This window comes from Drosophila navojoa, chromosome 2, assembly GCF_054131105.1.
Source record: "Drosophila navojoa isolate 15081-1374.11 chromosome 2, UAZ_NAV_1.0, whole genome shotgun sequence".
Taxonomy (NCBI): domain Eukaryota; kingdom Metazoa; phylum Arthropoda; class Insecta; order Diptera; family Drosophilidae; genus Drosophila; species Drosophila navojoa.
The window spans coordinates 7,136,060-7,155,385 of NC_142890.1; the positions used below are offsets into that span (position 1 = coordinate 7,136,060).

Consider the following 19,326-nt stretch of genomic DNA (forward strand, 5'->3'; position numbering starts at 1 on the left):
ATAGCTACTTGGAATCATAAGCAAACAGTGATAAAGCTAAGGTGACGTATGTATGCAGAGATATATGCATATGTATGTGTTTATACGGATATATGCATGTGCGTCTGGATACATGCGTATTCATGTATAATTATGGCTAAGCTGTCGCATCCAGTGTTTTAGTTTAATTCTTTGCGTACCACAGATACATAAGTAAACGTTTAGATACAGTAAGCACAATAATTCGTTGTACACTTTTTAGCATCAAGTTGAATGCCAAAGTAATATGTTTTAATTCACAGAATAACATTTAATATTCGTGTCATATGTGTGTGTCTAGAGACTTTTATGCATTTCGCGTGTTTATTTCGTTGCACACTCGACTTAACTTTTAACAACTTTTGCATTTTTTTTTTATTATAAAACTTTTTGTTTTATATAATTGAATTTTTTTTTGGCATTTTTGTTTATTTTAACTTTTTCTTATCATCGCATCTAGAGAAGGTTATGACCGACTCAAAGTTGACCATTTCATTTGCATACAAGTTCGCACACACACACACACGCACGCTCGCACACACACACACAGGCACTCACATACACATGCGTGCAGCAAGCATAATTTGCAGAGACATATCCATGCTGTTAGGATCATTATTATTACCGTTAGTAGCATTAATTGTCACGTCGCGTAGCCGAACATTATTGATTATTGCAGATGGAAGCTGTCAGGATTTCCGAACTAGCCGAGTCGTTGCGCGCGCAAAATAAACGACGAGAAAAATGACGAGAAACAACAAAAAACGAACATTTAAAAGAAAAAACAAAATTTAAAACGCGTTGTCGCTCTTTCGAGTTCGATTCCCCGACTATCAAGCGCAATATTTTCGTTCATGAGTTTCAGCACTTGAAGCACACGCCGAGCACCGATCTCACATACACACTCACACACACACACACACGTGTATGCTTACACTCTCGCAAAGCGCGAATCTGAGACGAAGAGCGCGACTGAAGAGAAGTGAGCGTGAAATATTAGTTTGATCTGTTTTGGCGGGAGCTTGCTTGTACATATTTCTTTATTTTTAAATCAAGTAAAAATGTTCAGTGCGCAGAATTATGATTAGAAGGGTCGATTTGACGTTTCGTTCAGGTCACCAATTCTTTTCTTGCATATCAATATCAATGGGTGAGTGAAGCAAAAGTCTGATAAGATCACTGAATTAAAAACTAATACATGTACTTCTTTATCCACAGCTGAGATCAGCCTCAATCTGATAGTATCGCAGCATCTGTAGAGCCATCTGAGTACAACGGCGTTTACCAGGCGTTTAAAAGGCCGTGCCGGCCCAGAAGCTAACAAAACCCACGTTATTTGAATTTAAGAGAGCGTTTCATACGTAACCCAACACGCGCATTAAAATATTCGAATTGAGGCAAAGCCAAGAGAGCTTTAATTCTCTTTCATTGAGTTGAGCGATCATGTGAATCGAGCTTTCTCTTAACACTTTAAGCTCGATCGCAGCTTTGGATGAAGTTTTCGAAATCAAGCGTCTCTTTAGTTTTGGATAACCTTTTATCTTTCATACCCTTAACCCATAAAAGAGCTTTTTTAAGCTGGAACCTAACCGATTTCTATCGCAATTTAAGATTTTGAATGTTGCTTTAATCTCGCAAATTATCGAGCCTAACTCATCAAGTCATTGTAAATTTAGCTATGCAACACGACTCTTCCCGTTGAACTCTAAAATGTAACTAAATTAGTACCGAACCTTACTAACAACATTCCCCTGACATTCCTCTAATTATTTCTTATCTGCATCCCGTCTAATGCACAGTTGATCCATTCGGTAAGTCGATCTTATCATACCCAACGTGGGTCTGATACATAATAAGGCTTAAGCAAATCAAATGCATAAGAGAACAATACATAAACTATTTTAGTAGATATTTTATATATAGTTGTTATATGGCATATGTTTCCATCGCTTAAATTTCTTATTTACTAAAATGAGTGAGGTGTTTAGTTTAAGGTATTATCTAGTCGGGCATACCCTACATGACTGCACTTTTTGTTTCGCTGGACCAATATTATTATACTGTTACACTTATCTTTATATTACATAGACAGCACTGTTAAATTGGCCGCACATGCAGGAAGTTTTCGTAAGAGTTCTACTACTATTTACTATCTTATAGCTCTATTAAAAAGTCATATAATTTAATATAAAGGTTTAAGCACACAATGCATCCGAACAGCAAACGAATCTAATCGAGATTCTCTACAAACATTGATTATGCATATGGCAACAACAAAGACATTCTGAAACTTAATCTGCAGTTCCTACTATTGTTAATTAAAAGATTACCATTATTAATAAAATGTTTTGATTTATTTCATTATTATTAAAATATTTATTTGAACTGGTCTTCATATTTAACCTGAACTGGCTTCTGCGTAGAGCTATTCTTGTGAACAGTTAGTGACAAGCTGTAAGTGCAGACGTTTCTCTATATATATACTACTTATAATATATAGTCACATATGCCAGCAGCACAGGCGGGCCTCTCAAGGTCTACATCATACTTAAACTAAAAAGTTCTGCAGCGCTTCATACATAGTGTCTATGCCAAATTACCATATGAAGCAATTGACCTCTTTGCATATAGAAATATTTTCTTTAATCAAACGCAACAGCCGAAGAATTAATCAATTAAAAGACGAGCACTCGTTAGCTATATTAAAATATAGTTGAAAATTTAAAATCCATTTCGCAAAAAATAAAAAAAAAACTCTTGCCATGCATTCATAAAAATAATTGCTTTTTCTTTTTGAAAAACATTTTTGGCACAGCTCAAGCAGCTAATTGAAAAGCAGAGAGCAGGGAGAGTACGACCCATAGCTGCAGCCAGATCAGGTCTAAGCATATACATATATCTATATATGCAACATATGTTGTGTAATTAACAACAGTGCAACGTGAATTACAAGTCGGAAATGAAAACGAAATCAAAAACATAAACCATTGCTGGTTCAGTTTCTGTTTTATTTTATACTTCCATTTCATCCCAATTCATAGCATATTACAAAATATCATTAGAAATTTCATCTTTAAATACTCTTTACAATCGAATTTCACGTAAGTTTTTTAGCCAAAAGATAAGTATATTCTGCTGGGAGCAATAATCATATGATGATAATGAATAAGGTTTAAATATATTTGAATTTTATTTAAATTCTTATTTATTTTAAATATTTTAAAAAATAGATAACTATCAAGTATTTTAAAATTTCTATCATAGTTGATCTACAGGTTTGTATAATTTTCACTAATAGCTAATGATCATTATACAGGGTATTTGCTAATCGAAGAAAATTAAATATTAATTTATTAAAAATATTTTCATTAGTATTCCATTAAAGCTACTTAGAATATAGATGAAAGTTAATAATAAATGAACATCAATATAAATAAATTAATACTAAATAACAATGACTGATAAGCAAACATTTTTAACAGAAGTAAATCTAAAAGTTCCATAAAACCCAAGTAGAATATAGCCAAAAATTAATATTAAATTTGCCTTTAACAAATAGATTTTATTCGTATTATTACATTGAATCTTGAACTAAACAAAAATATATATACAAATATATTTTAGTCACCCTGTCAGAGTGCATAGAATAGTCGAATAGTCCCCCAGCCTGGGACAAGTATCATTGGTGGCGCAGCTGTTAGTGATCAAACGCACTTGAGGCGAACGAAGCAAAGTTTCTAACGGAGAATGAACTGATGCCAACCACAGTGGCGCGAGTCGTTGTCTCAATGTAGTAGTGTGCGGTGGTGCTGCTCGTAGCTGGTCTTAGTAATTAACGCATTTGGATCATTTGGAGCGGCCGGCAGCACGCGCAGACATAAAGTTGCTTTTTTTAGCATTAGAATGGCAAAATCAGTGATGCTAGCCAAAGATGCTGTGCGCGAGCTATCTCAGAACTATCTGCAGATGCAATTTGATGGCACGCGCCGCTTGGGCGATCACCACCTAGTCCGCATCGGGCCGTCTCAATCGGCGGCGTATGGCCAAATATAGACGTATTTGAAGATCCACATACACGCCGGCCTGTCAGACACGGCGTCTGTTTATACACACATCCCCGAGCTCAGCAATAATCGCCAACTCTTAGACATGCCGGGGCTGTGCCAGCGTGTGTGATGCGTGCGTGCGTTGCTATGTTTATATTATTCGATGCGATTTTTGCTCGTTTTTGTGTATTTCTTTATATTTCTCTATCATTTACTTTTGCTCGATTTTTTTTTTTCTTTTGCCAGTTTGATTAAGAAATATTGATCCTGATTGAATGATGGAAAGCTTACGAAAACTTAAATGAACTGTCGAGGCGAGGCGAGGCGAGGGAGACGAGAGCCAGCAACTGCCAGCTGAAAGAGCTGTGAGCTATGGAGGCCATTTAAAGCAAACTATTTTTATATGAGCTCAGGTTTTGAAAGTTCGGCTGACAGCTGCTCAATCAAATCAAATATTTGGGCTAACTAAACACAAACCTTTTTGACATTCGGCGCCCCCTCGCCATGCGCCATGCGAAGATGTAGCACAGTGATGTATAAATTCTCAAAATTCGCAAAAATCAAACTCAATTACGTGCGCTGTCAATCAATGGCAGGAATCGAACTCGGAATCGGCCCAAGACATGCGTAAGAGCATTTTAGTGCGCAAGCTGCGTGGCCGAGGCGATCTTTTTCTTTTTTTATTTTCTCTCTTTCTTTCTGTTTTTGTTGTGTTGTGTTTTGTATTTCAAAGATACATTTTACTTAAGTGTATGGCATACATCATCCATTCAACTACGTCCACATATGTACATTTAAAGTTTTCATTGCACGCGTACGACGGCAGACAGACTATATAGAATCATTTCCAGATGGCGATGTGCGTTGACCCTGAGACGAAACGCCCACGCAATGGGCAAATATAAACTAATGTATGTATACATATAGACTATATATACATATATGTATATGACCATATATATGCAGACATGTATCTATTCCTATACAGAAAGAGTGAAAGCGTATGGAGAGCTACACTATGATGGGCAAATATCAAGATGGCAAAGACTTCAAATAGAACACTTGAGGAGTCGACTTGGCTATACAATATTATACAATGATATACATACATACAGATCCATTGATGATTTAATTAGGCTCAATGAAACAGTTCTCCAAATTAAAGCTTATCCCACAAGTAACACAAGTTTCGCATTAAAATAATGTACTTACTAAACTATTCCATCGATGTGGGGCGCATGGCGTATAGAAAACCAGCGAATTATGATGAGAAGTACCGCTGTCTCTCGTTAAATTTGAGTGCTTGCTGAAAAGTAGCATCATAAAAATTGAATTAAATAGAGAACAATGGAGAACTATTTCCTGCAGAGGCCCCAAGGTTTCAGTGCTTTGAACTGCCCGTCGACTGCAGAAAGATATTGGACAACTAATCGATGAATGATGCTGCATGGGCATACAAATTTGATAGGCGTTGATCGCAGGGCAACAATTTATTGCTCAAGAAGCGCTGAAAAAGTCGTAACACTTTTATATTTGACTATGAAAATACAACCTGGGCTTGCAGCTCGGACATAAGTGGACATACATATGTATGTATATATACGTATAGCCGATTCTCAACTTACAGCAAGCGCGTGTGTGTGTGTATGTGTGTGTGCTAATTGAAACATTGTGTTTTGAATTGTTCAATGAAAATGAAGCGAGTGAGACATGCATATAAAATGCTAAACTCTAAGCCACAATACAAGAGGCACCTCCTGTTGTAGTTCTCATTAATTTCTTGGCTCATTGATTTCGCAAAACGAAATTGAATGCACACACATATGTATGTGTTTGCGTGCATATATGAAAATAATGAATATGCATTAAATGCCACAGCATATTAGAAATAAAAGAGCTAACCGAAATGCATAACAACAATTGGCATAATGCACAACTTGAGCTCCAAATTTCTTACATACTTATTTACATGCATATATGTAAAATATATTTTATATATACATATACATACATATATATATATGTATCTATAAATATGTCGAGTCAGCAGCACGGGTTGGCAACTGCCATGGCAAAGCGGCTCTCCAATTGCAGACGCGCAGACCGGGCAGAGGCAGCGGCTGATGTGAGCGGCTTATGGCTTATTGCTTAAGCCTAAGCTCTTGTTTATGGTATGGTCTTATTCCGTAGAATTGCATATGGTACTCGATCGGCAGACGTCACACACACACACACAAGCACACACCTCTCCACTTGCCACTTGGCTGGTGTCTTCATCGATCCTCGACTGTGATAGGCACAGCTGTTGGCTGCAGCTGCAGCCTTCTTTGGCTTTTGAATTCCGCCTAAGGCAACCGTAGACAGCCAAGTTAACACCTTCGGTTGCCTTGAACTATCGACTTTAGCCATTTGACGCGCATTTTAATTACGTGCCGAGCTCTTCGTTTCTTGCATAATGCCAAAGGCGCGGGGGGATTTCCCAGTTGCAGGGGGCGCACTTTTTAGTTACGGTAGCTCAAGCAAATTGTCATAATGATTTATAAACATGCAGCCGCAAGCACGCAAGAACAGGTTGATGGACTTAAAGATATGCAGTAATTAGCCATCGACTTGTAGAAAACTTGAATGGCAAATTGCTTAAGAATGCAAATGCATACACCCCATCACTTGACCTCTTCATTGTAGGGTATTTTGTAAGTGACCATAGAGTCTCAGCTTTATGCATAAGACTCGCTTAGCGATTGCTGTCGCCATTCATTATGAAATTTATATACATAGTTACCAATAAATTCACATTTATCAAACACAATTGACCTTTGTCAGAATAGACCAGCAGAACAATGACGACGCCTAGAAACTACGCCCGGGACCCCACAAAGAAATTAATTATAGTCTTGTAAATTGTCATGAACAAAATTATTAATTGATCGCAGATAAACGACGTCTGGCGAAACACAAGAACAACAGCATATAATATCGGCTGAAATTAAATGACATTTACAATAACTACACTTACATACATACATACATACATATATACCAGCCTTACAGCTGGCGCCATGCGGAAGTCATGGAAGAGACCCACGAGAAATCGCTGGGAATGATGTTTCTTAAAAATGTAAATACTATGCAGCACTAAATTAATTTAGTAAATTAATCAAAAACTTAAATATGCTATCACGTTTATGTTTATGTAATACCCATCTATTAGTAGCAACCAGAGACAGCTAAATAAATCTCAAAGCTAACTTAGGAACAAAACAGGTAAGAGAGCTTTAGTCGCTTGAGCTGACTAGAAGATATCCGAAAATAAATGTGGACTTGAAAATGTGTTTTTTTTTTTATATTTTCCGGGATTTTTGTATGAATTGTATATATTAAAAAAGTAGAAAGCTTTGAATTATTTATAATTATAATTTGAAAAAACTAACCTTAATATAATAAAATTATATTAAAATTGATAAATGTTAAAAAAAAAACTAAAATGCTTAAGATATATCAAAATATATTAAAGGATGGAGTAAATATATAATTTTACTAGTTGTAAGAACGATTAAAAAATATTAAACAATAATAAAAATTTAAAAATTTGAAAATTAAAATGAAATTGATATTGCGATATTAAATTGTTGATATACTAAATATACTACAAATAAATATTAATACATTCCTGAGTGCATATTATTTAATTATTTATCGACATTGAAAGTATGCAATACTTTCTGATCAACTGAGAACAGTAGGAGTCAAGGGATATTCCTGTGCGGCATTTTTCAACACTGAACAATGACAGCCCAGTCGGTTGATTGTAAAACTTTCAGTTTTATGCAAACCAGTTTGAGCTCAACGCACCCCCTGAACAGTCGCAAGCAATGCACGAGGACGAGGAAACGGGTAACCAGGGCAACGAGGACGATAAAAACACCAACAAAGTGTCGCCCAAACAAAAACACAAAAAAAGCAAGCGTCCAACAAATACCCAAACGACAAATGAATTGGGCGTCAAATCTACTGCCAGCTTTTTCACTCTGTTCGTAACGGGCCAGATAGTGTCGGCGACATTTCCACTGGGTCCCGACAAGGACTACATATTCTGTCGCTATGAGCTGGTCGCTGGGCCGGACTGGCAGCTGGTGTCGGGTCCGCAGTATGGAATCACCCAGATGTCGACCAATAAAACTGGGCACTTTAATGACAAAATCGTCTTCAACATGCCCATCGAAGTCACCTACAAGAGCACCAGTCCGTTCGGCTGTAAGTGCCGCGGCGGCCTGGGCAGATGCAGTTGCTCTAATCACAATCTCTTTGCAGGGCCACAGATCCTGGTCAGCGTGTTTGGACAGAATCAAACTGGAAACGAGAGTTTGGTGGGCTATGCCCACGTCTATATGCCCATCTTCGGAGGCCATCAGCAGCTCGACGAGCACATCTCAAGTCTAAGTCAAGCGCCAATCCTGAGGCCCAAGTGTCCCAATATGCTGGGCGATATAACCAGTTGGCTGTTGCGACGCCAGCCGGAGCTAAAGAATCCCAAGATACTGCTAGACAGTGCGCAGTCCAAGGGTAAACAAGTCTGACCTTAGCAATAAATATACCTAGTACTAACTTATTCCATATGCTCAGGCCTATCGATGGAGTCGTATGGCACTCTAGAGTTTCAGCTGCATGCGGTAATGAGAGGAGCTCGCAAGCTGGGCTATAATTGGCACGCTTAAAGCCAGATAATGGAGGTGTATACTTCCACATAAATAGATATAAGTATGCTTGTGTGTGTGTGAATAAAAGGTGAGGCAAGAGAGCATTTGTCCTAATCTAATTGGTCGATTGGGGTGGGTAGGTTTGGTTTGCCTTAAACTTGACCATGACTTGGGCGACTTGGACAGGGAAATGACGCGTTTGTCGCTAATCCGACGCTACAAATTTACAGCAATTGGGGAGACGAATTTAAAATTGAGCGACTTTGGATTGGCCAAGTGACGGATAATTGGATTAGCTAGCAATTAGTCTAAGACTGGCTAGACTCAAGTGTTTTCCAAGACCCTGGCCACATATAAAGGCAGCCCGAAGGGCCGGCCCAGTGCAGTCGCGTCCAGTCCGGCGCCAAGAGAAATCTTGATAGTTATTGCAACTGCTATGGACAGACATCCTTAACAGCCTAAGTACAAACAAAGTTCGACCACCGAGAAGCTTTAGAATTGGACAAGCTGAGCCATGATAAGTCTGAATAATCCCACTTATGCGCATCTGCGAGATGGCAGCAATCTCAGCCTGGCGGAGAGCGTGCCAGCTGAAATCATGCACATGGTGGATCCCTACTGGTATCAGTGGCCACCAATGGAGCCCATGTGGTTTGGCATCATTGGATTCGTCATCGCGGTGCTGGGGTAAGCTACAAAGACACAAAATCTACAAGTTTGCCCATGCTTGAATATTTCAATTAATTTTGCCCAACCTCTAAGCGTGATGTCACTGGCGGGCAACTTTATTGTGATGTACGTCTTTACGTCATCCAAGTCGCTGCGAACGCCATCCAATATGTTTGTGGTAAATCTGGCGTTTTCCGATTTCATGATGATGTTCACCATGTTCCCACCCGTCGTCCTCAATGGCTTCTACGGCACCTGGATCATGGGCCCCTTCCTGTGCGAGCTCTACGGCCTGTTCGGCTCCCTCTTTGGCTGTGTGTCCATCTGGTCCATGACACTGATTGCCTACGATCGTTACTGTGTGATTGTCAAGGGCATGGCCCGCAAGCCACTGACGGTCACGGCAGCTGTGCTCCGCCTGCTTGTCGTCTGGACCATCTGCGGCACATGGGCTCTGATTCCGATGTTCGGCTGGAATCGATATGTGCCCGAGGGCAATATGACGGCCTGCGGCACAGATTACTTTGCCAAAGATTGGTGGAACCGCTCCTACATCATTGTCTACTCGATGTGGGTCTACCTTACCCCGCTGACGACCATCATCTTCTCCTACTATCACATCTTGAAAGTAAGCCAGAGTGATTTCCTTGATTGCGAGTGAATGCTTATCCCCATTTCCCAGGCAGTGGCCGCCCACGAGAAGGCGATGCGCGAGCAGGCCAAGAAGATGAATGTCACCTCCCTGCGCAACACCGAGGCAGAGAAGAGCAAGGCCATCGAAATCAAGTTGGCCAAGGTGGCGTTGACTACGATTTCGCTGTGGTTCTTCGCCTGGACGCCCTATACAATCATCAATTACGCGGGCATCTTCCAATCGATGCATCTGTCGCCGCTTGCCACAATTTGCGGCTCGGTGTTCGCCAAGGCAAACGCGGTTTGCAACCCCATTGTTTATGGCTTGAGGTAAGGCCACCGAATATGAAATGACTTTTAATCACTTACTTTGCCTGTTTGTGACAGCCATCCCAAGTACAAGCAAGTGCTCAGGGAGAAGATGCCTTGCCTGGCCTGTGGCAAGGATGAATTCTCCTCGGACTCGAGAACACAAGCCACCGCAGAGATTAGCGAATCTCAAGCTTAGACAAAATAAACGACGACTGCAGCACACGACGAGGCTTACGATGTAGATGGTGACCTGTGATGCTTAGACACAGGGACTGACAGCTTTACGAGATTTGACCACATTCCAGCTGGTATGTGGCACAGAATCTAGCTTTCCAAATAAACACAAAAAAAAACTATAAAAAAAAGTTAGCATTCAAAAATGTAAAAAAAAAAAATGGTACAACAAATGGAAAAAACACATAATTAAACTGCAATTGATACAAAATCAAAGAACATGATTTTTCCTCAAGGATGAAAGTGTAACTGTCTGAACTGCTTTATAAAGCACTTGCCCCAAAGAGTTTTACGCCTTTTTATTGAAAAATTAACACTTCAATCATTTCCATTGTAGTCCTAATTGCCGTCATTGTGCCGTCGTCGTTGGGTCGGATTGGAATATACGTTTTCGTTCAGCCGTAGTAGGTGCTCATGTCCAGGTCAATGAGAGTGCCATTGTGGCGGCGTTCGCGCAGCTCCTGCGTGAAGAGCGCGCGTCCTTGCAGCAATATAAAGTCAATGAGTCGCTTATTCGAGCTGAGACGCAGTGCAGCGGGATCGGTACGTTTGCGAAGATAGTTAAAACAACAGGTTCTGTTGAAAACTGAATATGATTAGAGCAATGGGAGAGTGGACACAGCATAGCTTACCGAAAATGTTTGGTGCCACAGGCATTGGAGCACTCCTTGCCACAAGAGTCACATTGTATGGCGTTTGAGCAAGCAAGACACATTAAGCATATGCCTATAAGGGTAGATTTCCATATAGTCGTCATTTGTGTATAGTTTTCACTGCCTACTCACATAGCAATATGATCTGGAAATGCATCTCGTTGCAGCTCGTCTGAATCTTGGTAACAAAGTGCAGCTCACCAAACTGCGAAACTCATAGGAAGTCTTTTGAGGGTCTCACTCGAGTCATGCAATAGCAGCAGCAACTGAAAGGACTGAACTCCTAGTGAATCTGTTTTTATACTCTTTCACAACCTCACACAGAGTTACCCACACACACATACACAACTACCGCAGCAGTTAAATTCAAAGTGGTCACTCAAGCATGCTACGGACCAATAACCAAGGCAATACATCCAAGTGTAAGGATGGACATGTGATGCATAATAAATTATCTTTGCACAGACAACCTCAAACGCACAATTGCAGCTTGCGCAACAAGTTTATGTAGCATACTTTTGAGGCGGACTATGCGATTGTGTGTGGGTGCGCAAGTGTGTGTGGGTGTGTGTGAGAGTATGGGCTTACCTCAATCAAAACAGTTTGTAACAGATTATAAAAGTTTTGAATAAACCTGCCAGCAGACATGCAACGCATATAAATTATAATAAAGACTGTGCAGCCAAGATTACACCAATTTCTTTATTTACTTTTTATTCATTGTAAAAAAAAGGAAAATAAGTTTTTAGTTTATTTGAATTTCCCACCATAAATATCTGTTCTTTTACGATATTTAACGTACGATATTAGCAACGACATCGGCTAGGTGGCAACGCTATAGCGCTAAAGCGCATCAGCTGTGCAACAACAGCTGGTACCGCAACCAAACCAATTTTAATTAGTAAAAATCTAGTTTCTTTCGTAAATAAAATAAAATCTGGCTAAACATGTGGGAACCGCCTCGACTAAGTGCTGCGCTACGAGCCAAAACGGAGCTCGAATCAAGGAAGCAATCCTACAAAGGTCTGAACGAAGCTCTTGCTAAAAATCTAGTGTCCACGACGACACCCAGCAAGTAAGAAGATACAGTTGCCTCAACTGATGAAATACATACATATGTATACTTAAAAATTAATAAAAATTAATTTTTGAAGGAAAACTGAGCAGACGATAGCAAAACTACTGTCACAATTGCCGACGAACAAACAGCCAGAGGCCAAGGCTCAGCTGCAAAAGCTACGGAATTTAGTGCAAGAATGCATGGGATACGAGGAGCAGCCACAAGTAGTGGAACATGCAGCCCTGTATCTGTTCTGGCTGCTGCTGGATGAGCGCGTGATGTTGGTAGCCACCAACAATAGACTGCACACCATGTTTGGCAACACGTTCGATCGGAAACGAACGCAGATACACAACTGTGTGCTTGCTGTGAGAGATGCATTGGAGGAGGATGAGCTGCTTGCTCTAAAGCGCTGGAGGCAATCGCAAAAATCGACGGATCAGCGGCCACTTTGGGGCGAAGATATATGCGTAAAATACACACCGGCCAACTGGCAGGATCCCAGCTTGTTGACGGATATGTCGCCCGATGCACTGCTCAAAAATCAAGTGGTTAACAAGTTTACCATGAAACTGAAGACAGGACACAACTCGATGCCATCTGGAAAGCCTAGCACAGACAACTATAAACTAAGCTCAGAGCTGGAAACACTTCTGGGCATAGCCGAGAAAATTGACGATGAGCTGCTTCTAGATCGGGTTGGCGACATACTTGGTTCGAAGCGCAGCAGCGAAGATCTGCAGAACGAGCTAATGGAGCTCCTAGGCTTCGAGCACTTCGAATTGGTTGGACAGCTGCTCCAGGAGCGTATCAAGATCGCGAAGCAACTGGAGCAATATGCAACAAGATCCCGCCGCGTCAAGCTAGTAAAGCAAAAGCGGCAGTTGACATCAGGCAGCTCTGAGAAGCGGCCGACGGTAGCCAGCGCAGTTGTGGTTCAGTCAGAACAGGAGAAGCTGCTGGGCAAGCAGCAGCGTCGCGAAGAGAAGAAGCTGCAGCGCATCTTGCGCAACGTTAAAGACAATGATGAAGATCGCGACGAAGAAGGTTGCGCTGTTGCTATTTCTGCGCAGCAACTGCGAATGCAGCACCAGCGTAAGCTGCTCGAGGCAGCGCAGCGCGAACCACTGCTACTCAACACCAAGGCAGTTAAAGCCGAGCAATCAAACTACACGGCACCCATATACTATCCCTATGTCTTCGATAGCCAACGGGAAGCCAAGCAACATGCCGGCTTCATAGGCGGCGGTCGCATTGCGCTGCCCGACAATGCTCAACGAATCGACAATAAACAATGGGAGGAGGTCAAGATACCTGCCAGTGAGCCACCGCCACTTACAGTGGGCAATAGGCGCGTTCAGATCTCGGAGCTGGACGACATTGGCCAGATGGCATTTGCCAACTGCAAGGAGCTGAATCGCATACAATCCGTGGTATATCCTGTGGCCTATCACAGCAATGAGAATATGTTGGTTTGTGCACCAACTGGAGCTGGTAAAACAAATGTGGCTATGTTGGCCATTGTGCACACTATTCGATGCCATTTGGAGCAGGGTATCATCAATCGGGATCAATTCAAAATTGTCTACATTGCGCCCATGAAAGCGCTGGCCTCTGAAATGGTAGAGAACTTTTCCAAGCGCCTGAAATCAATGCAAATCAGCGTGCGGGAGCTGACGGGCGATATGCAGCTAACCAAAGCAGAGATGACGGCCACGCAGATACTGGTCACCACGCCCGAAAAGTGGGATGTTGTGACCAGAAAGGGTAAGTCAATAAATTAGCTCAGATCCATATATTTTGATTATTGAACAATTGCAGGCAGTGGTGACATTGCGCTCGTCAGTCTTGTCCAATTGCTCATTATTGACGAAGTGCATCTGTTGCACGGTGAGCGTGGTCCTGTAGTGGAGGCTATAGTGGCGCGCACACTGCGTCTAGTAGAGTCCTCGCAGTCCATGATACGCATCGTGGGCTTATCCGCAACGCTTCCCAACTACATCGATGTGGCCCACTTTCTGCGCGTCAATCCCATGAAGGGTCTATTCTACTTCGACTCGCGCTTCCGACCTGTGCCCTTGGACACTAACTTCGTCGGCATTAAATCGGTTAAACCTCTGCAGCAAATAGCTGACATGGATCAGTGCTGCTATCAGAAATGCCTAGAAATGGTCCAGCAAGGTCATCAGGTGATGGTGTTTGTCCACGCACGTAATGCTACGGTGCGAACGGCGAATGTGCTGCGAGAACTGGCGCAGCAGAACAATACCAGCGCCCTGTTCCTGCCAGCGGACAATAATGCCCATGGCCTGGCCTGCCGTTCCATACAGAAGAGCAGGAATAAACAGCTGGTTGAGCTATTCTCCTGCGGCCTGGCCATGCATCACGCCGGCATGCTGCGCGCGGATCGCCAAATGGTGGAGAAATACTTTGTGGAGGGTCACATCTCAGTGCTTGTGTGTACGGCCACCCTTGCCTGGGGCGTCAATCTGCCAGCTCATGCAGTCATAATACGCGGCACGGATATCTACGATGCGAAGCATGGCAGCTTTGTTGACCTGGGCATACTGGACGTGCTGCAGATCTTCGGACGCGCTGGCCGACCACAGTTCGATAAAAGCGGCGTTGGCACTATTATCACCAGCTACGACAAGCTCAATCATTATCTTTCCCTGCTGACCAATCAATTCCCCATCGAATCTAACTTTGTGCAATGTTTGGCTGATAATCTGAATGCCGAAATTTGCCTGGGCACCATTTCCAATGTGGAGGAGGCAATCGAGTGGCTTAGCTACACGTGAGTGACCATCTAGACAGCTCATATTGGCTTGTTTAATTATTTATCCTCGACTTTAGTTACCTCTTTGTGCGCATGCGCATCAACCCACATGTCTATGGCATTGAGTACTCAGAGCTGCAGAAGGACCCCACGCTGGAGGCGCGCCGGCGTGCTTTGATTATGTCCGCATCAATGAGTTTGGATAAGGCCAAGATGGTGCGCTTCAATCAGCGCACCATGGACATGAACGTAACTGACCTAGGACGCACTGCCTCGCATTTCTATATCAAATACGACACGGTGGAAACATTCAATGAACTCATGAAGCCTTACATGACCGAAGCAGAGCTCCTAGCCATGATGTCGCAGGCGCAGGAGTTTCAACAGCTCAAAGTGCGCGACGACGAGCTTGAGGAACTGGACGAGCTGCGGGAGTACTACTGCAAATTAAAGGCCTTCGGAGGCAGCGAGAATGTTTGCGGCAAGGTATATACCAAATTTATTGTATGCCTGCCCAAATGATTTAACTGCTTCGTTCTCTTTTCAGGTAAACATTTTAATCCAAACATATCTGTCCAACGGCTATGTCAAGTCCTTCTCGTTAAGCTCCGACATGTCCTACATAACCCAAAATGTTGGTAGAATTGCTCGAGCCCTGTTTTCCATTGTGCTGAGGCAGAACAATGCTACCCTGACGGGTCGCATGCTGCAGCTCTGCAAGATGTTTGAGCGTAGGCAATGGGACTTCGACAGCCATTTGCGCCAGTTTCCGACCATCAATGCGGAGACCATTGATAAGCTGGAACGACGTGGCCTAAGTGTTTACCGGCTGAGGGAAATGGAGCAGCGTGAGCTGAAAGAATGGCTGCGCAGCGACCGGTATGCGGAGCAGGTCATACGTGCAGCACGGGAGCTCCCTGTCCTAGAAGTCGAGGCCACATTGCAGCCAATCACCCGCACCGTATTACGCATCTCTATAAAAATCTGGCCTGATTTCACATGGAACGATCGCGTGCATGGCAAGACGAGCCAAAGCTTTTGGCTTTGGATCGAGGACCCGGAGTCCAACTACATATATCATTCGGAGCTGTTCCAAATAAGTCGCAAGTGCGTGTTTAGCGGTCAGTCACAACAGCTCGTGATGACCATTCCATTGAAGGAGCCCTTGCCGCCCCAGTACTACATACGCGTCAGCAGTGACACCTGGCTGGGCAGCACCACCTGTGTGCCACTGTCCTTCCAGCACCTTGTGCTGCCGGAGCACCATCCGCCACTGACGGAGCTGCTACCTTTGCGTCCACTGCCAGTAGCCAGTCTGCAGAATGAGCTCTACGAATCACTGTACAAATTCAGCCACTTCAATCCCATACAGACGCAGATTTTCCACTGCCTGTACCACACGAACAACAATGTCTTGCTGGGCGCCCCCACGGGCAGTGGCAAAACAATTGTTGCAGAGATCGCCATTTTCCGCGCACTAAACCTACAACCCAAGTCCAAAGTGGTGTATATAGCGCCGCTAAAGGCGCTCGTCAAGGAGCGCATCGCAGACTGGCAGCAGCGCTTCGAGCGCTCACCGCTGGGCCTTAAAGTTGTGGAGCTGACAGGTGATGTCACACCGGACATTCAAGCTATTCGTGAATCACAACTGATTGTCACAACGCCGGAGAAATGGGACGGCATCAGTCGATCCTGGCAGACTCGCGAGTATGTGCAGCATGTCTCGCTGATTGTGATAGACGAAATCCATCTCCTGGGCGAAGATCGTGGCCCAGTTATCGAAGTTATTGTTTCCCGCACGAATTTCATCAGCTCGCACACGGGTCACTCCATACGCATTGTGGGCTTGTCAACGGCGCTAGCGAATGCTCAGGACTTGGCCAACTGGCTGGGCATTAAACGAATGGGACTGTACAATTTCAAGCCTTCGGTGCGGCCGGTGCCGCTGCAGGTGCACATCAATGGCTTCCCGGGAAAGCACTATTGCCCGCGCATGGCCACAATGAACCGGCCAACTTTCCAGGCCATACGCACATACTCTCCATGCGAGCCGACCATTGTATTCGTGTCCTCGCGTCGACAGACTCGCTTAACGGCGCTGGACTTGATCACCTTCGTTGCTGGCGATGAGAACCCCAAACAGTTCCTGCACATCGCCGAGGATGAAATGGAGCTAATCCTTCAGAATATTCGCGATCAGAACTTGAAGTTCTGCCTGGCGTTTGGCATTGGGCTTCATCACGCTGGCCTGCAGGAGCCGGATCGCAAATGTGTGGAGGAACTGTTTTTGAATCGCAAGATTCAAGTCCTGGTGGCCACCGCCACATTGGCTTGGGGTGTCAATCTGCCTGCCCATCTGGTGGTCATCAAGGGCACCGAATACTTTGACGGCAAGGTAAAGAAATATGTCGATATGCCCATTACGGATGTCCTGCAAATGATGGGACGCGCTGGACGGCCCCAGTTCGACAACGAGGGCGTGGCCGTCGTCCTGGTGCATGATGAGAAAAAGAACTTTTACAAGAAATTCCTCTACGACCCGTTCCCGGTCGAGTCCAGTCTGCTGGCCGTGCTGCCTGAGCATGTCAACGCTGAAATTGTAGCTGGAACAGTGCAGACCAAACAGGCGGCCCTGGACTATCTAACATGGACATACTTCTTCCGACGACTGCTGCGTAATCCATCGTACTATCAGCTTGAGGGCGTCGAGCCGGAGAATGTGAATGCCTTCATGTCCAGCCTGGTGGAGCGGGTCGTCTACGAATTGGCGAATGCTGCCTGCGTCGTCGAACGGGAGGGGCAACTAGTGCCCACGTTTCTGGGCCGCATCAGCTCCTATTACTATCTGTCGTACCGCACAATGAAGCATTTCCTGGAAGATCTAGAGCCGGGCATGGACACCAAGCAGGTTCTCCTGGCCATCTCAGATTCCTATGAGTTTGATCAGCAACCTGTGCGCCACAACGAGGACAAGCATAACGAAGAATTGGCCGAGGTGCTTCGCTTCCGACCTCCATCTGCCAGTTGGGATTCACCCTACACGAAAACATTCCTGCTGCTGCAAGCTCACTTCTCCCGCCAGGCGCTGCCCAACTCGGACTATCTGACGGACACGAAGTCGGCACTGGACAATGCTACGCGTGTCATGCAAGCGATGGTAGACTACACTGCAGAGCGTGGCTGGCTATCCACAAGTCTGGTTGTGCAGCAATTGATGCAGTGCGTCATTCAGGCACGCTGGTTCGACGCCTGCGAGTTCCTCACGCTGCCCGGTGTCACCGAAGCCAACGTGGATGTGTTTCTCAATATTCAGCACGACAATTACGAATACCTAACGTTGCCCGTTCTCAAAGAAATCTGCAGAAATGATTACGAAGTGCTGGCACAGCCTCTGCGGGATGCGTTCGAGGAACACGAGATTGAGCAAATGTACAAGGTATGGTCAACAAATTTCAGAACAATAAGAAAAGACTTTTAATAACCTTTTCCATTTTTATAGGTCATTCAAGGTTTGCCAGAAATCTCACTGCAAATTTCTGTAGAGGGTCGCTATATGGAAGAGGAGTACGCCAAGCGACCCGTGTCAATTAGCGAAGATTCAGTCGAATGGGTACCACTGCATGCCAACGAAGACTATGTACTGTGCGTCGATCTGCAGCGCATGAACGTTGCTGCCGCTCAGCGTAGAGGTGGCGGCCAGGGATACTCCGTACACAGTCCAAAGTATCCAAAGCCAAAGAATGAGGCTTGGTTCCTAACGCTCGGCTCACAAGCGAATGACGAACTGCTGGCTATGAAACGTCTAACACTGCGCGGCATTCGCTCCGCAAATCGCATCTCCTTCCAGGCAACGCCACGTCGCGGCCGTTTGCTGCTCACATTATATCTAATGTCCGACTGCCTGATCGGTTTCGATCAGCAATACGATCTGCATTTTGAAATTATAGATGCTAAGGCTTAAGCGCAATCGATTGCCAAACGTCGTAGACCGTTCCTTAACTGAGGGCATTTAGATCATATTTATGGACTAAGTAGTTATACCAGCTGTGCTGTTTGTATTATATACATACATACATACTATCATAATTAAACTTACATATTTATTATGTTGGTCCCCATCATAAATACATATGTGACACATTTGTATATTTTCCGCCCTTTAAATGTCCATATAAACTAGATTAAATCTGGATTAAATCGAGTAACTCAATGTGTTCTTTACTGT

The 19,326-nt window shown here is 43.8% G+C and overlaps 4 protein-coding genes and 2 long non-coding RNA genes across 7 annotated transcripts in view; 5 read left to right on the forward strand and 1 right to left on the reverse strand.

The window, feature by feature from the left end:
• LOC115562466 (uncharacterized) overlaps positions 1-2,379 on the forward strand; it is a 38,970-nt gene extending 36,591 nt beyond the window's left edge. The window contains exon 3 of the long non-coding RNA XR_016196157.1: positions 1,237-2,379. This is a non-coding gene — a long non-coding RNA (uncharacterized LOC115562466). The remainder of the gene's footprint in view (positions 1-1,236) is intronic.
• A 1,311-nt stretch (positions 2,380-3,690) lies between these two features.
• LOC149092089 (uncharacterized) lies at positions 3,691-5,267 on the forward strand. 2 transcript variants are annotated; one of them, XR_016196164.1, is made up of 2 exons: positions 3,691-4,975; positions 5,031-5,267. It is a non-coding gene; the product is annotated as an uncharacterized LOC149092089 (long non-coding RNA). The 2 variants fall into 2 exon arrangements; XR_016196163.1 differs by having other exon boundaries at positions 5,053-5,267.
• A 2,517-nt stretch (positions 5,268-7,784) lies between these two features.
• Positions 7,785-8,862, forward strand: B9d1 (B9 domain-containing protein 1). The gene is made up of 3 exons (XM_030384050.2): positions 7,785-8,318; positions 8,376-8,627; positions 8,688-8,862. The coding sequence occupies exons 1-3, from the start codon at positions 7,937-7,939 to the stop codon at positions 8,777-8,779; spliced, it is 726 nt and encodes a 241-aa protein (XP_030239910.1). The 5' UTR covers positions 7,785-7,936; the 3' UTR covers positions 8,780-8,862.
• A 258-nt stretch (positions 8,863-9,120) lies between these two features.
• On the forward strand, positions 9,121-10,742 carry Rh6 (Rhodopsin 6). The gene is made up of 4 exons (XM_030384045.2): positions 9,121-9,448; positions 9,524-10,058; positions 10,113-10,393; positions 10,451-10,742. Exons 1-4 carry the CDS (start codon positions 9,276-9,278, stop codon positions 10,569-10,571), a joined length of 1,110 nt encoding a protein of 369 aa, XP_030239905.1. The 5' UTR covers positions 9,121-9,275; the 3' UTR covers positions 10,572-10,742.
• Positions 10,743-10,863: 121 nt separating this feature from the next.
• Positions 10,864-11,549, reverse strand: Trissin (trissin). The gene is made up of 3 exons (XM_030384054.2): positions 11,395-11,549; positions 11,242-11,335; positions 10,864-11,185 (listed from the first exon to the last, which is right to left on the reverse strand). The coding sequence occupies exons 1-3, from the start codon at positions 11,417-11,419 to the stop codon at positions 11,005-11,007; spliced, it is 300 nt and encodes a 99-aa protein (XP_030239914.1). The 5' UTR covers positions 11,420-11,549; the 3' UTR covers positions 10,864-11,004.
• Positions 11,550-12,095: 546 nt separating this feature from the next.
• On the forward strand, positions 12,096-19,306 carry obe (activating signal cointegrator 1 complex subunit obelus). The gene is made up of 6 exons (XM_030384019.2): positions 12,096-12,337; positions 12,417-14,089; positions 14,144-15,119; positions 15,179-15,587; positions 15,649-18,537; positions 18,601-19,306. The coding sequence occupies exons 1-6, from the start codon at positions 12,210-12,212 to the stop codon at positions 19,060-19,062; spliced, it is 6,537 nt and encodes a 2,178-aa protein (XP_030239879.1). The 5' UTR covers positions 12,096-12,209; the 3' UTR covers positions 19,063-19,306.
• The last annotated feature ends 20 nt before the right edge of the window (positions 19,307-19,326 follow it).